Raw genomic sequence first — 15,522 nt, forward strand, 5'->3', positions numbered from 1 at the left:
TGGTCTTTGTTTTTTTTTTTTTTAAGACAAGAGAGTCCAGGTGTTTACTAACAGCATTGCTCTTTTCTTTATTGCTAAAATCAATTGTCTCAGTTTTCTTGTGATTTAATTGAAGAAAATTTTGGCTTATCCAGTTATCTGATTTAGACAGTGGGACAATACCTTAATTGAACTGTAGTCATCTGGAGGCACTGCTAAATATAACTTTGTGTCATCTGCATAGCTATGGTAGTCAAAATTAAAGTTTTGAAGAATTTGAGACAAGGGTAGCATATACAGGCTGAACAGGAGAGGTCCAAGAACTGACTCATGAGGGACCCGATAGGTCATTGCAATTTGCTAAGACCGAGCACCTCCAATGGTCACAAAGTACCTCCTTTCCTCCAGGTAGGACTTAAACCATTTAAGGACCATTCCATTTTGTCCTACCCACATTTTCCAACCTGTTTAGCAGTATATTGTGAGCTACTTTACAGTAAACCTCATCAGCGAGTCAGAAACTTTGAACAAAAATGGTGTTCCCAGGCTCTCTAATGGAGGATTTCTGCATTTAAGCTAAGATTCTAGCTGTATAGTGCTCGTGTAACTTTTTCACACACATATATACACACACACACAGTAAAGCCTCCATCCCGCTTAGACGGCTAACTCGATGTGACCCTTAAGACCTGCCACAGCGTGACCTTCATCTGCTGCAACACACGCGCGCACACACACGCATGTACGTAGACACACATGGCACATTGCGGCGTGTGCAAATGTAGAGGAAATGACAGACAATAAGGATGGACGCTGGACTAGAGGCAAAGCCCATGCGTACGTGTCTTAGTCGGTATATGTGTGTACATGATAGGATTGAGATGAAGGGCAGGATGAGGATAAAGAGCGTGAGGCTAAGCGCCAGATTAAACCGAGCGCTCGTCAGCCGTAAAACAAACAGTCCTTTCAACGCATGATCAAATCCAGACTTAACCCCCACAAGACAAGGCTTTTTGCAGGGTGTCGCCCCAGACATTAATGCTGCTTTTCCTGTGTGGTGGCCATGTTGGTGAAAATATCAAAAATGGTCTGTCAAAATATGCATTATAAGTGCAGAAAAGTGATGAAGAAAAACGACATTTTGTGGCTCCCGGTGTTTCGTGTGGGTGACGGCTTTCAAAATGGTTCTTTGAATAGTTAAGGTTGTCAAAACCTGACTGCTGACGACAATGGGTTGTTGTCACGTGATGTCACCCGTTGGGCTGCCTCGAACGGCGGCCATTTTCGATCCCTGAGCTCCCGCTACTCATACATCGGCAAGGTGGACGACATTATGTTTCTAACCGCATTTATTGAAGAGGCCACCGACAGCACATCAAGCCAAGACTGACTATTAGGCTACTTGGCACACACACATCATGGGACTCAGGACTGCGTGACAAAGGCGCGTTATTGAGCCCTTGATCTTTTACGCTACTTGAGAAAAATCACGAAGGAGGAGCACTTCCCTGTATGCTAACACGGAAAACAAAAGGTGGTGAAATATTATTTTTTTTAATATCGAGGCAAATTCCATTTATTCAATTGTTTTCAAAAAGTAAAGCCTGTATATTAGTTCACCACAAGCAAAGCAAAATATTTATTATTTGTTTAAAATTTGATGACAATGGCAGAAAGACAAAAGAATAAACAAATCCAGTATTTCACAAAAGTCTCGAATCCTTCCAGTGACTAACAAAAAACGATCTTAACTGTCATGTTGGCCTTCTGAAAAGAGTATCGATTAAGCTTGTTAGCTTAGCTCGGCAACACATCAGCATGATGGAGGTTGAGACCGAGCAGCGGGATAGAAGCGTCGGGCAATCGTCCACAAAGCCGAGTCTCCGTGAAGCACAGAGCCGCAGAACGTCCAAAGCCTTTCCTCGGAAGCATTTAGACGATGTACCCGCTTACGCAGCCGGACTTGTGTACCGGATCACGAGGCTTCGAAGAGCGTGCCGACTTGTGACTCTGGAAAAAACTTCAGCGAATTGCAGAGAGTTGTTGAAAAAAAGCCAGAAGAAGGCTCTCTGATGGTTAGCAAAGGACTTGCTCTTGTGTACTTGAGTCCTGAGACTCTCGTGAAACACAAAAACACAAACAGTAACTGAGAGCATTCTGTGGACTTCCATACTTGGTACGCATTAGGTAGAGAGGTTAAATGGCGGCGCGCAGTGGTTTATGGGTAATTCTGCAAAAAATGTGAGGTCAATGAAAACAACCCATATGAAATTGTTGCAGTTGTGAGAGTGTTCACAGCGTCCTCAAGTCTTAGAGTTGAATTTAAAGAAAAATAAAAGCCATGGTGATGCTGTCATGTCTGTGTGTGAAAGTGAAGATGTGTTTGGTTTCAGGCTTTTCTAAATTTTTTTTTATTTTTTTTTTATGGATGACCCCTGAGCTGCGAAAAGTCAATTAGCCGCATCCATAATTGATGTGCATCTGGCAGACTATTTGTGTTTACTCTGGAATTAAAAGCCACCGGTGTCAGCTATCCAATCTCCAAGACGCAAAGAGCATGTGTGAGTGCATGTTCGTGTGTGTGTGTGTGTGTGCGCGCTAATCTTTGGGATTTTGTGTATTGCCAAAGGCAGTTTCTGTTTTGAATTTCCATTTGGCGTTTGATCTCATCATTTGTTGCACATTACTAAAACACCACTTGTATAACCCAATTTGTTCATTTCCCACATCCGAGTCAGATGTCACCTGCAGTAATAGTCTGAAATCACAACTGTCAAGAGAGTTATCAGATTATTCCACGTTTGACAAGTGTGAAAAGTAAATTTATTTAAAAACACATTTCTATATTGACATTCGTGATATACTTCATAGTCTTTTAAAATAAATAAAGGGAATAATTTGTCCCAAATCAAATCTAGTCACATTTTTAGTTTTTCTGTTAAAGCTAAGATAGCCCTCTGTTCGTGTTAGCCGCAATGGTAGAAAATAACACTCCTAATAATAATAATATCAATACATTTTCTGCACTATTCAGTCTCACTAGAGTTACGGGTGTGCTAACTCTGGGCGAGAGGGGCATTACACGTTGAATTGGTCCCCAGCCAGTCGCAGGGCACATAGAAACAAACAACCATTTACACCTACGGACAATTAGAGTCTTCAGTTAACCTAGCACGCATGTTTTTTGGATGTGGGAGGATACCAGAGTACCCGGAGAAAACCCACACAGGCACAGAGAGAACATACAAACTCCACACAGGTGAGGCTGGGATTTGAACCCCGGTCCTCAGAACTGTGAAGCAGATGTGCTAACCAGACTTCATTGTGCTGACAACAATCAATCTGTCTAAATCTGATACTGCCTTCAGGGATAGCCAGAAATCACCCCCACAGACAGCTATTCCTCTCTATTTATGAATTGAAGTCAGATGTTGCCTTCAAATATCCTCAAAATCTTAAAACACATTTCCTCCTCACACAATCATCGATCCACCCATCCATCCAAGTCAAGCATTGCCTTCATAACGAGGTCTTCATTTAGCATGATCTGTCTATTCCATGCAATGCCTTCAAGTGCAGCGTGAAATCAAAATTTCCCCCTTCACACAACTCTATTTATCTAGTCTATTGTTTCATTTGTCTGTCTATCACTCTTTCTAAACCAGGTGTTGCCTCCATCCATCCATCCATCCATTCAAGTCAAGTGTTGCCTTCAGTGACAATCTGAATTCAACACTTTCTCTTTCCATCACTAACCCATCTATTTAATTTGAGCGTCGCCTTCACCGACAGCCTGAAGTTGCACCTTTTCCTCACTTGACTATTTGTCTATCTATTTGAGTCTGTCTGCGTGTCTATCCGCGTATCGGCTCGAGTGTCTTGCTGTGGGACGGGTGAGGAGAAGGAGTGTTCGGGGGGCTGGGGGGCGGTGGTCAGGGATGGGTGTTTTAGGAGATTTGAAGATTGAGCTGCATCCATCCTGCAGTCTCCCCTCATTCCTACTAAACTCATCGTCTTCAGTGTCATCTTCCTCCTTTTCATCAAGGTAACTTTATATTTCCTTTTCCCTCACACATTTATTTGACTCTGTCCTTAAATATAATTTTATAGGTGGGGAGGCATAAAAGACATTTCTTTAAATATACTTAAAAAAAAAGATAATAATACAGTGACAGCACCGTCATTGTTTTTTCCTTCCTCAGATGCAGTGCACAGCCTCACTGGGACATTTTTCATCACCTTACTGGAGTAGAAGTAACTAAGTGTGTGTGTGTGTGTTTAGTGAAGGATGCACATTCATAAAGAAGAAAAAACATGTTTTAAATGGTATCCTTGTGAAGCAAATATGTTTTTATTAATATCTTGTCGTTGCCACAAAGCCAAATTTTTTACGTGGGACTTAGCAGTCATAAAGTAAACCCAGTTTTTGAAATCGCTGTCCACTGACGCCCCTCTCCCTTCATCCCTTCCTCCCCCGACAGCAGTGGCGTTCCCCGACTGGGCCTACAGGCCGGCGTGGTCTTCGGGTACACGGCAGGTGCAGCTGTGGCACTTCCTGTTGGAGCTGCTCAGCGGCGGCGGTGGCGGGCGGGGAGACACCATCGGCTGGGGAGGCGAGTGGGGTGAGTTCGTCATCCGCGACCCCGAGAGGCTGGCGAGGCTGTGGGGCGAAAGGAAGGGAAAGCCACACATGAACTACGACAAGCTTAGTCGGGCACTAAGGTAGGACCCGTTGGTGGCACAACTACACAACTTTGAATCCTGTTTGTGTTCAAAAAGCAGAACCGGGTGGCAGAAAAGTGATTGGCTAATGCCGAACTGATCCCTACAATAGAGGGAATTATGAACAGTTCCAAATACCGTCAGTGTTAGCGTGAGCGCAAAACCTTCACACTTCTGCTAGACACGAAAAGAAATGTCAGGAAAAGCCAACTAGAACAACTGAACTTTGGCATTAAGCAGATGCACTTTAAATGGTGGCAGGTCATTGAACACGACTTTGAAATGTAAGTGCTGTGTTTTGATTTGTGCATGGTTGTTCAAATCCTGGTTTGAGGTAAGCTATTTTGATTTAAAGGTCAAGTGTCATGAAATGGATGATTTTTAGTATGTTATTAATGAAAAAACGGCAGCCGGTATGGACCCATCCGTTTTTTCACCACAAAACATGATTTTGACGTATATGGCCTTTTTGTAACTCCCGCCTCTCGAAGGATTTGCTTTCGACAAGGAAGCAGGAAGTAACGTTGTATGCAGTAGCGTGCTCAAGCGGACTTGTTTGTTTTTATTAGTTTTACCTGTGGGAAGGGAGCTCGTTGTTCCTTCGCTTTAGCCAAAATGCCAAAATATTGCTTGAACACTCCGGAGCATGGATTTACCCTTCATAAGTTTCCAATAGACCCGGTTCGACGTAAAAAAATGGATTGCACTGGTGCAAAGGACGAGAGCTTTGTGGGTTACAACTGACAGGTAGGTGTAAATACAGCTACTAAAAAAAAATAATAGTTTGGGGTGGACCACGTAAGCCGTCTCTCATGTAACAAAAGATCCGCGTACATATGACAGGGGTGCTAAATGTGTCAATGTGCGTGTCGGACGGCTTCTGCGTCGGCTCAGCTGCGAAGGCTGCTGCGTTGGGCTCACCGGCGAAGGCTGCCGCGTCGTGCCTCGTGGAGTCTGATGAACGATGCCGCCGACAATGGCGCAGTCAGCCGCGAGCGACGACAATGCCGTAAAGCGGGCCGGCTCGGCGCCGCGATGAGCCACCTCGGTGCCATCCTGGCCGAAACCGTGATCGGTTCGTTGCACCCGGGCCACCGCGTTGTCTCGCTTGTGGCTGAGTATGCTACATACTGTCATACTGTTGGGGAGTCTGTTGTTAGTTACAAGTGATCCGCATATCATCTAAATATGGCTCGAAACAATAGGGTAACATTGCCTCGGACACTTGACTCGGTTGTGAGATGTTCTCTTCTTCGAAAAGAGCTTCCATGTCAGAAGGGCCGTGTTCGTCTCCCACACTAGGGGCCACAGCGTGTTTTCAATGGCGAATGTCAGGGTTGACATCACTGATAGTAAATACAGCCAATATGGCGACCACCTGGATGTCGAAAGAGACTTCCGCAAATTTGCGCATGGATAATGTGCTCTGCGCTCATATTTATTTTTTCACGTAGACATTAAAGTGAATAATGTTGTATGTGTTTTTCATTTCAATATCTATTTTAGAATGTTTATAGGGATGACACTTGATCTTTAGATGCTTTTTTTTCAAATCAATTTTGAAATAGTATGTTTCATTCAGCTTGTCCCGTTAGGGGTCGCCACAGCGAAACGCTCATATTTGTTTGTCACAGTTTTTACAATCGATTTTTAAATTAATTAAATAATACTTTGCAACCCTTTTTGATCTCACACCTGCCAAATACCTCATACATTATTCACAAAGAATAAAACTAATACAGAAACTAAAGGGAAGCATTAAAAAAAAAAATTGGTTCAGCCCACTTTTTTCTGACGTGGTAGTGCAAATGATGTCATTGTCAAAGGAATGAACAGTATGACGTGACTCTGTATGATGACATATTTTCATAGGTACTACTACAACAAGCGCATCCTGCACAAAACCAGAGGCAAGAGATTCACGTACAAGTTTAACTTCAGCAAATTCATCCTGGTCAACTACCGCCTGCCGCCATCTTGTCATCAGGTCTTTATTACATCATTGAAAAAACACACACATCGAAGTCCATGTAAAATCTGAGATGTGTAACCGGCTTCTAGTGACAAATGTGTAACTTCATATAGATTGACCATTTTCAATGGCTGACTGATGCATAATTTAGACATGATCTTCCGATCCAGGCACCGCGGCCTGACCTGTTCTCGCCTCCATGCTGCCTCCCTCATCATCAACATCATCATCATCATTATTATCATCCCAGTCCACCGCCACCTCTTCTCCAGACCTCCTTCCCCTTCATCACCTGGCAGGACCACCTAAGTCGTCTGAAGCTCGGAAAGCAAACTCAAGTAGTGGCTGGAGCGCTTTGACGCACGTGTCCCAAAGCTGCCTGAAATTATTTTTGGAGATGTTTTTTTCCCTCTCTCCTCCCAGTGAGAAGATTGGGCTAACAATGTGGCGCTTGTGTCAATAAAGAACATACTCAAGGTATATTAGCTTGCTCTGTGTCATTCGTTGGACTGTATTTGCTTTAGGGTTTGATTGTATCACTTTTAAATGTATCGCTGCTTTCTAAATCTAGATTTCCAGAAGAAAGATGTTAACAGTTTCTATCTATCTATCTATCTATCTATCTATCTATCTATCTATCTATCTATCTATCTATCTATCTATCTATCTATCTATCTATATCTATCTATCTATCTATATCTATCTATCTATCTATCTATCTATCTATCTATCTATCTATATCTATCTATCTATCTATCTATATCTATCTATCTATCTTCTATCTATCTATCTATCTATCTATCATCTATCTATCTATCTTCTATCTATCTATCTCTCTCTCTCTCTCTCTCTCTCCTCTCTCTCTCTCTCTCTCTCTCCTCTCTCTCTCTCTTGAGTGTTTTCTATTCAAATATGTAAGCTGTACTAAATATGACAATATTAACGTAAAAAAATAAACCATAACCAGTAAAGCAGACACACTTTCACATCCTTGGAAAGAGGAAGTAGAAACATAACGAGTCCTAACCCAAGTCTCTCCACATTATACATCTGTAATTGTGCAGTAGTACTTTCAAAGTAGACATATGTAAATAATAACTCTAATTATATATAAATATAGCAATTATATTTACAAAACTACACATTTTTTTCAACTTCTCTTGTATTCACCAAGTACTGATGTTTACGTTCTTGCTTACATGGATACACCAAATGTAAAATATTATTAGTATTACCACATTCTATTGAAGTATTAGTATTACTGTGTGGTACTGCCAAACGTTCTTCCGTTCGGCTTTCCTCCCACACACAAGCTCTTGCTCCTTATAGACGATCTTTGACGGAAACGGCAATTTTTTTTGGCGCGCAATGTTGTGAGTCGGAACTTCAACGCGGGAGTCGCTGTCTTCAGTTGTGGAGTATTATTATTATTTTACTTTTATGTACTGTATTTAACAATTTTAGTCGTCGATTTAGCGATTCGGGGAAGAGTTTGTCGCCAACATGCAGCGCAGCATAGCGTAAGTTGTCCGCTTTTCCGTGCTACTAGCTTGTTTATTTACGGAGGACATTGAAGTTAGCTACTGTTTGCTCGACTCCTCAAGTCACCACGACCTCAGCACTTATCTGTGAAATATTCCTTTTAAAAAATATTTTGGACTTTATATGTCGACTTTCGGGGTTTATTCAACCTGGGGTGAAAGAACTACTTAACGGTGCCTGTCGTTTAATTATGACGTCGCGATTAAAAAACGGAACTACTACGGCAGAGGGTAAATTAATCTAGTATGTTATTTTATAAGTCAGTTATGAATCTTGAAGAGTTTACAGGTCTAAAATAATGGCACGCAATGTTGCTAGCTTTTTATAGTTGTCAATTCAACTTTATTTATGGCACCCAGTGTTGCTGTCTTATAGTTGTCAAATCAACTTTGTTTAAAGCACTTTAAATACAATCGCAGCTAAGAACAAAAGGTCGTACACTGATAAATGGAAACCTAAGAAATGAAAACGCTAGAACAGATACGGAATCTTTTGCCTAGTTGAAAGCAATAGAGTGAAATGGGTTTTAAAAATAGACAGATGGGGGGCAGTGGGAGGTCATTTCACAGTTTGGGATCAGCAAAAGATTGAAAAAAATAATAATAAGATTTCAATTATGCACATAAACAAAGTCGATTTTTTTTCTGCCTCTTATAGATCGTTCTTTCAGCCCAAGACCAAGGACAAGGATGTTCAGAAGAAAGCCAATGACAAGCAAGTGATAAAGTAACGTTTTCTTATACTGTATGGCAAAGTGTATCACATAATGCAGATTAAGATAAAACGACTGCAATTTTGGCACATATTGCACGTGTTAAAATAACACTTGTTTTGCACAGCTTCTTGGTCATACAAATAGAGGATCAATTTTGGAATCTCTCATTGTCAGAGTTAGGTTCCGGACCACCCCTGCAATCTGAGAAGTCGTAACCTTTTTCATTTCATCTGTCCTTAATTTAAAGTTTTAAGAACCCTCCCAGTCTTGTAACTTCTCCGCATCATTCCTATTAACCTCTACTGATGATGGCGAGTTGGAGCTTCATGAAGCTTTGTGACAGTCCCCAGGAGAAAGACCTCTTGTATGGGCAGACATGTTTATTTTGTTGACTGCTGTAGTTCGGGAGTGGGAAGGGAAGGCGAAGGGAGATCTTTGCTTGTGATGTAGATAAGCTTGACAAAGTTGAATGACCTGATTTCAGGCCTCTCCACAGCAAAATGTCTTCCACCAAAAAAAAAAAAAAAATGACACAGTAAATGCACAGTAAAAACAAAAAAGTTCACTGGAAATCATAATACTCTTCACTTAATATCCTGAATCTTGAATCCTATTGGCTGTGCCGATTATCAGTGTTTTGCCGCATATGACCTGCCTTTTTTCTTTGTTTTAATCCAATGTTCGATAACACAACCCATTTGAAAACTGTGTGAACCTCAGGGAGCTGTTTACTTACATTTTTAGTTAACTTTATCAGGGGTGCTGCTGACCTAGTTTACTCCCTGTACTTTTTATGTTTGTTTAAATTTCTAGTAATGACAAGTGAAAGATGAACATTTCAGAAGTATTATCATTTTGGTGATTGGAAGATGACCAGTTCAGGGTGTACCCTGCCTCTCGCCCGAAGATAGCTGCTTCAGCGCACTCGTGACCCTAGTGAGGATAAGTGGTACAGAAAATGAATGGATGAAATTTTAGAAAACGTTACTGAAAAAGGCTTCATAGAGAGTTATTTATTTATTTGTTTGAGACTTAATTTCAGTTTATAAGGCATGATGCTTATCTTTGGAGCACCGTGCCCTTGTTTTGAATTTTAAAACAAAGTCGTAGACTCAAAAGAAAACCTTTGACATGTTGCAAATCTGGGAAGCTGTTTAATAAACATGCTTAGTGTTAGTTTGTATTGCGGTGTGTTTGGACAACCCTGCTTTATTTAACAATAAGAGTGGTGTCTTCTAGGCCTGTCAAAAGTCCACTCAAGGCTCAAAATGGAGTTCAGGAGGAGGACTCGCCCGTCAAGAAGGTTCCCAAACGTACCCGGCGGATTTTAGACAGTGATGACGACGAGCAAGAAGTGAACCCCACCAAACAACAAGTCAAAGAGGATTTGTTCAAGGCAGTGCCCGCCCTGATGTCTCCGCCACCACCTCCCCGGGCCCCCGCCACGCCCGCCACACCCGCCTCTCCCGCCTCCTCCATGTCCCCGGATACTCCCAACTCTGTCTCATCTTCTGGGGGCATCAGCAAACGGAAGACAGGTAAGAAAGCTGCATTCAAAAATGAAAAAAAAAAAACATGTGTATCCATGCATCTTCCAAGCCGCTTATCCTCACGAGGGTCACGGGAGTACTGGAGCCAGTCCCAGCTATCAACGGGCAGGAGGCATGTTCTACCCTGCCAGCCAATCAGGGCACATGGAGACAGACAAAAGTCGCACACACAATCACACCTAGCGGCAATTTAGAGTCTCCAATTAATGCATGTTTTCGGGATGTGTGAGGAAACCGGAGTGCCCAGGGAGAACATGCAAACTCCACATAGGCGGGGCCGGAATTGAACCCTGGACCTCAGAACTGTGAGGTCAACGCTTGAGAGCGTGAGAGAGAGAGAGAGAGAGTTGCCAAAAATGAAAATTTTTCACATTAAAAACACGAAAAAGCAATACTGCAAATCATTTTGTCTGCAGCAGGCATGGGTATATGTGACACAACACTACGCCAGTGACGCATGGATGCGGAAGTAAAGTGTTTGATGAACTGGGAGATGCCGTTTGCGAAACGTGACGCCTTTCATAGTCAAATGCAAGGGGAGGCCATGTTTGTTTTAATCAGGACCTTTCTACCGATCATGATGCCACTTCATGGGACCCGAGAGACTAAGAAGGTGAAGTTAAAATAGCGCAAATCAGTAAGCTTAATGTTACTCTAATTTACTGACATAACATTAGCGAAGTACCGTTGTATGTGTGGCTTGTTGTTTTAATACTGTGACAAGGACATTGTAATGCAATCATAATGGTAAATTGTATCTTTTTACTCAGTGGAGTCACTGTGTGACATATGGCCAGTCTGATGATCTTTAATAAGCGAAACTTTGAGTCGAGTAAGGGAAAAATGTTTAACAAAGGTAAAATGGATCAACATCATGTACTCAGAGGAGGGTTTACGTGAAGGGTGTTGAAATATTTTTCTCTTGAGGTTTATTGTTTCTAATTTGAATTAATTGAACACTTCCAAAACTTGTCGTCGTACAAAGAATATTTATTCCTTGTCAGCTGGTCTAGGTTCATAAATGTACTGTACATCCATGAATCTGATGCACAAGGATTTTGTCTCTGGTAGTCGGACCTGCTCTAGTGTAACAAAAGACACTACGGAGTCACTGAGCAGTGAAAGGTTACTGGTAATGTAGTAATCTTGATACAATGACAGTTGTGCAAAAATGATGCAGAATTTTTAAGAAATGTAAGCAGTATAAAGTGATTAATAGTGCAATAATCTGTAACAGTGACAGTTGTACAAATGGTGCAGATAGTTCTCAAGTACACGAATGGGCATTATTAGTCAACAATAGATATGCAAATAGTATATAGTGATGAGACTACTATAGTGAGTATACAAATAATGTAGAAGTGTCTCGATAGAAATGTGGCAATCTCAAAACAAAATTGTCAAAATGTTATAATGGGATTGGAAGAGAGAAGAATTTGTTCATGGTCTCCTGGTGGACGAGAGAAGAAGCTAATAGAATGTCTGCTTCTTTTCGTTTGCATTGATCGATCGCCAGGGGAAAGAGCCGAAATAGTTGACAACTGGGATTTTGAGCCTGTCTCTGCGTGTGTGTGTTGCTGATGTGCTTTGGCGAATCATTATCCACCAAAAGTATTCGGTGTGTCTTGTTTCAAGTCAATTGAAAGAAAAATAGGCTTGGTTATTCCATATTTGTAATGGAGATGAGAATTTTCTTCCAAACTAGATCTTCTTCTTTTCCTTTCGGCTTGTCCCGTTAGGGGTCGCCACAGCGTGTCATCTTTTTCCATCTAAGCCTTATAACGTGCATCTTCCTCTCTTAACACCCACTGCCCTCATGTCTTCCCTCACCACATCCATAAAACTTCTCTTTGGTCTTCCTCTCGCTTTTTTGCCTGGCAGCTCCATCCTCAGCACCCTTCTACCAATATACTCGCTCTCTCGCCTCTGAACATGTCCAAACCATCGAAGTCTGCTCTCTCGAATCTTGTCTCCAAAACATCCAGCTTTGGCTGTCCCTCTAATGAGCTCATTTCTAATCCTATCCAACCTGGTCACTCCGAGCGAGAACCTCAACATCTTCATTTCTGCTACCTCCAGTTCTGCTTCCTGTTGTTTCTTCAGTGCCACCGTCTCTAATCCGTACATCATGGCCGGCCTCACCACTGTTTTGTAAACTTTGCCCTTCATCCTAGCAGAGACTCTTCTGTCACATAACACACCAGACACATTTCGCCAGGTGTTCCAACCTGCTTGGAACCATTTCTTCACTTCCTGACCACACTCTCCATTGCTCTCTATTGTTGACCCCAAGTATTTGAAGTCGTCCACCCTCGCTATCTCTTCTCCCTGTAGCCTCACTCTTCCCCCTCCACTTTCCTCATTCACGCATATATATTCTGTTTTACTTCGGCTAATCTTCATTCCTTTCCTTTCCAGTGCATGTCTCCATCTTTTTAATTGTTCCTCTGCATGCTCCCTGCTTTCACTGCATATCACAATATCATCTGCGAACATCATGGTCCAAGGGGATTCCAGTCTAACCTCATCTGTCAGCCTATCCATTACCACTGCAAACAGGAAGGGGCTCAGAGCTGATCCCTGATGCAGTCCCACCTCCACCTTAAATTCCTCTGTCACACCTAAGGCACACCTCACCATTGTTCTGCTGCCATCATACATGTCCTGTACTATTTTAACATACTTCTCTGCCACACCAGACTTACGCATGCAGTACCACAGTTCCTCTCTTGGTACTCTGTCATAAGCTTTCTCTAGATCCACAAAGACACAATGTAGCTCCTTCTGACCTTCTCTGTACTTTTCCACGAGCATCCTCAAGGCAAATAATGCATCTGTGATACTCTTTCTAGGCATGAAACCATACTGTTGCTCGCAGATACTTACTTCTGTCCTGAGTCTAGCCTCCACTACTCTTTCCCATAACTTCATTGTGTGGCTCATCAACTTTATTCCTCTATAGTTCCCACAGCTCTGAACATCTCCTTTGTTCTTAAAAATGGGAACTAGAACACTTTTCCTCCATTCTTCAGGCATCTTTTCGCCCGCTAGTATTCTGTTGAATAAGTTGGTCAAAAACTCCACAGCTTTCTCTCCAAATTGCTTCCATACCTCTACCGGTATGTCATCAGGACCAACTGCCTTTCCATTTTTCATCCTTTGTAGTGCCTTTCTGACTTCCCCCTTAGTAATCATTTCCACTTCCCTGTCCTTGACTCTTGCCTCTTCAACTTTTCCTTCTCTCTCATTTTCTTCATTCATCAACTTCTCAAAGTATTCTTTCCATCTATTTAGCACACTACTGGCACCAGTCAACACATTTCCATCTCTATCCTTAATCACCCTGACCTTCTGCACATCCTTCCCATCTCTATCCCTCTGTCTGGCCAACCTGTAGAGATCCTTTTCTCCTTCTTCCGTGTCCAACCTGGTGGACATGTCTTCATATGCCTCTTGTTTAGCCTTTGCCACCTCTACCTTTGCCCTACGCCTATCTCTTTCCTTGTATGACTCCCTGTATTTTGGGGTTCCACCACCAAGTCTCCTTCTCCCCTTTCCTACCAGATGACACACCAAGTACTCTCCTGCCTGTCTCCCTGATCACCTTGGCTGTCGTCATCCAGTCTTCCGGGAGCTTCGGTTGTCCATCGAGAGCCTGTCTCACCTCTTTCCACCCAACCATTCTTCCTTTCTCAGCTTCCACCACATGGTTCTCTGCTCTACCTTTGTCTTCTTAATCTTCCTACCCACCACCAGAATCATACTACCATCCTATGCTGTCGAGCTACACTCTCCCCTACCACTACTTTACAGTCAGTAACCTCCTTCAGATTACATCGTCTGCACAAAATATAATCAACCTGCGTGGTTCTACCTCCGCTCTTGTAGGTCACTATATGTTCCTCCCTCTTCTGGAAATAAGTGTTCACTACAGCCATCTCCATCCTTTTTGCAAAGTCCACCACCATCTGTCCCTCAAAGTTCCTTTCCTGGATCCCGTACTTACCCATCACTTCTTCATCACCCCTGTTTCCTTTACCATTATGTCCATTACAATCTGCACCAATCACAACTCTCTCGCTGTCTGGGATGCTCAGAACTACTTCATCTAGTTCCTTCCAGAATTTCTCTTTCAACTCTAGGTCACATCCTACCTGTGGTGCATAGCCGCTAACCACACTATACATAACACCCTCAATTTCAAATTTTAGTCTCATCACTCGATCTGATACTCTTTTCACCTCCAAGACATTCTTAGCCAGCTCTTCCTTTAAAATAACTCCTACTCCATTTCTCTTCCCATCTACCCTGTGGTAGAATAATTTAAACCCTGCTCCCAAACTTCTAGCCTTACTACCTTTCCACCTGCTCTCTTGGATGCACAGAATATCAACCTTTCTCCTAATCATCATGTCAACCAACTCCTGAGCTTTTCCTGTCATAGTCCCAACATTCAAAGTCCCACCACTCAGTTGTAGGCTCTGTGCATTCCTCTTTTTCTTCTGACGCTGCATCCGGTTTCCTCCTCTTCTTTGTCTTCGACCCACAGTAGCTGAATTTCCACCGACGCCCTGCAGGTTAGCAGTGCCGGGGGCGGGCGTTCTTAACCCGGGCCACGACCGATCCGGTATGGGATTCTTTAGATGAACGCTCATATTTGTTTGGCACAGTTTTTACGCCGGATGCCCTTCCTTACGCAACCCTCTGCATTTCTCCGGGCTTGGGTCCGGCCTACAGATTGCACTGGTTTGTGCCCCCATCAATGTTGTTTTTGTGGGAAAACCACGGTGTGCCGCTCACGACTCAGCGAGCCGCTGGCGGAGTGGCTTTGGCTCCCTAGATTTAAAAAAAAAAAAAAAAAATGGTACATTTTAGGGAAAGTTATCCATTTATGTTTGCTAGCCCGCGAGTAGGTAGTAGTGCTAATGTTGAGTCGACCTGTATTATTTTAAATGTTAATATTCTGGTTCAAATCCAGCCTCACCTATATGGCGTTTGCATGTTCTCCCTCTCCCTGTTTGGGTTTTCTCCGGGTAGTCCGT

General features: G+C 42.6%; 2 protein-coding genes across 4 annotated transcripts in view; both read left to right on the plus strand.

The window, feature by feature from the left end:
• The first annotated feature begins 323 nt into the window (after positions 1-323).
• LOC133511032 (ETS domain-containing transcription factor ERF-like) lies at positions 324-7,032 on the plus strand. The gene is made up of 6 exons (XM_061839612.1): positions 324-387; positions 3,965-4,024; positions 4,182-4,233; positions 4,461-4,701; positions 6,574-6,688; positions 6,844-7,032. The coding sequence occupies exons 3-6, from the start codon at positions 4,182-4,184 to the stop codon at positions 7,030-7,032; spliced, it is 597 nt and encodes a 198-aa protein (XP_061695596.1). The 5' UTR covers positions 324-387; positions 3,965-4,024.
• Positions 7,033-7,974: 942 nt separating this feature from the next.
• Positions 7,975-15,522, plus strand: part of lig1 (ligase I, DNA, ATP-dependent) — an 83,898-nt gene continuing 76,350 nt past the window's right edge. Inside the window, exons 1-3 of one of the 3 annotated variants that reach the window (XM_061839771.1) lie at positions 7,975-8,193; positions 8,873-8,941; positions 10,170-10,468. In XM_061839771.1, the coding sequence (XP_061695755.1) occupies positions 8,177-8,193; positions 8,873-8,941; positions 10,170-10,468 (385 nt within the window). In that variant the 5' untranslated portion in view covers positions 7,975-8,176. The remainder of the gene's footprint in view (positions 8,194-8,872; positions 8,942-10,169; positions 10,469-15,522) is intronic. The other 2 variants (XM_061839770.1, XM_061839769.1) reach the window with 2 other exon arrangements.

The sequence above is a fragment of the Syngnathoides biaculeatus genome, chromosome 13 (assembly GCF_019802595.1).
Source record: "Syngnathoides biaculeatus isolate LvHL_M chromosome 13, ASM1980259v1, whole genome shotgun sequence".
Classification (NCBI taxonomy): Eukaryota; Metazoa; Chordata; class Actinopteri; order Syngnathiformes; family Syngnathidae; genus Syngnathoides; species Syngnathoides biaculeatus.

Excerpts from the sequence above, each read along its gene's own strand:
- LOC133511032 (XM_061839612.1), top strand. The coding sequence starts at position 4,182 with ATGCAGTGCACAGCCTCACTGGGACATTTTTCATCACCTTACTGGAGT. Across the intron at positions 4,234-4,460 it reads ATCACCTTACTGGAGTAGAA|CAGTGGCGTTCCCCGACTGG; the intron begins GTAACTAAGTGT and ends CTCCCCCGACAG. Across the intron at positions 6,689-6,843 it reads TGCCGCCATCTTGTCATCAG|GCACCGCGGCCTGACCTGTT; the intron begins GTCTTTATTACA and ends CTTCCGATCCAG.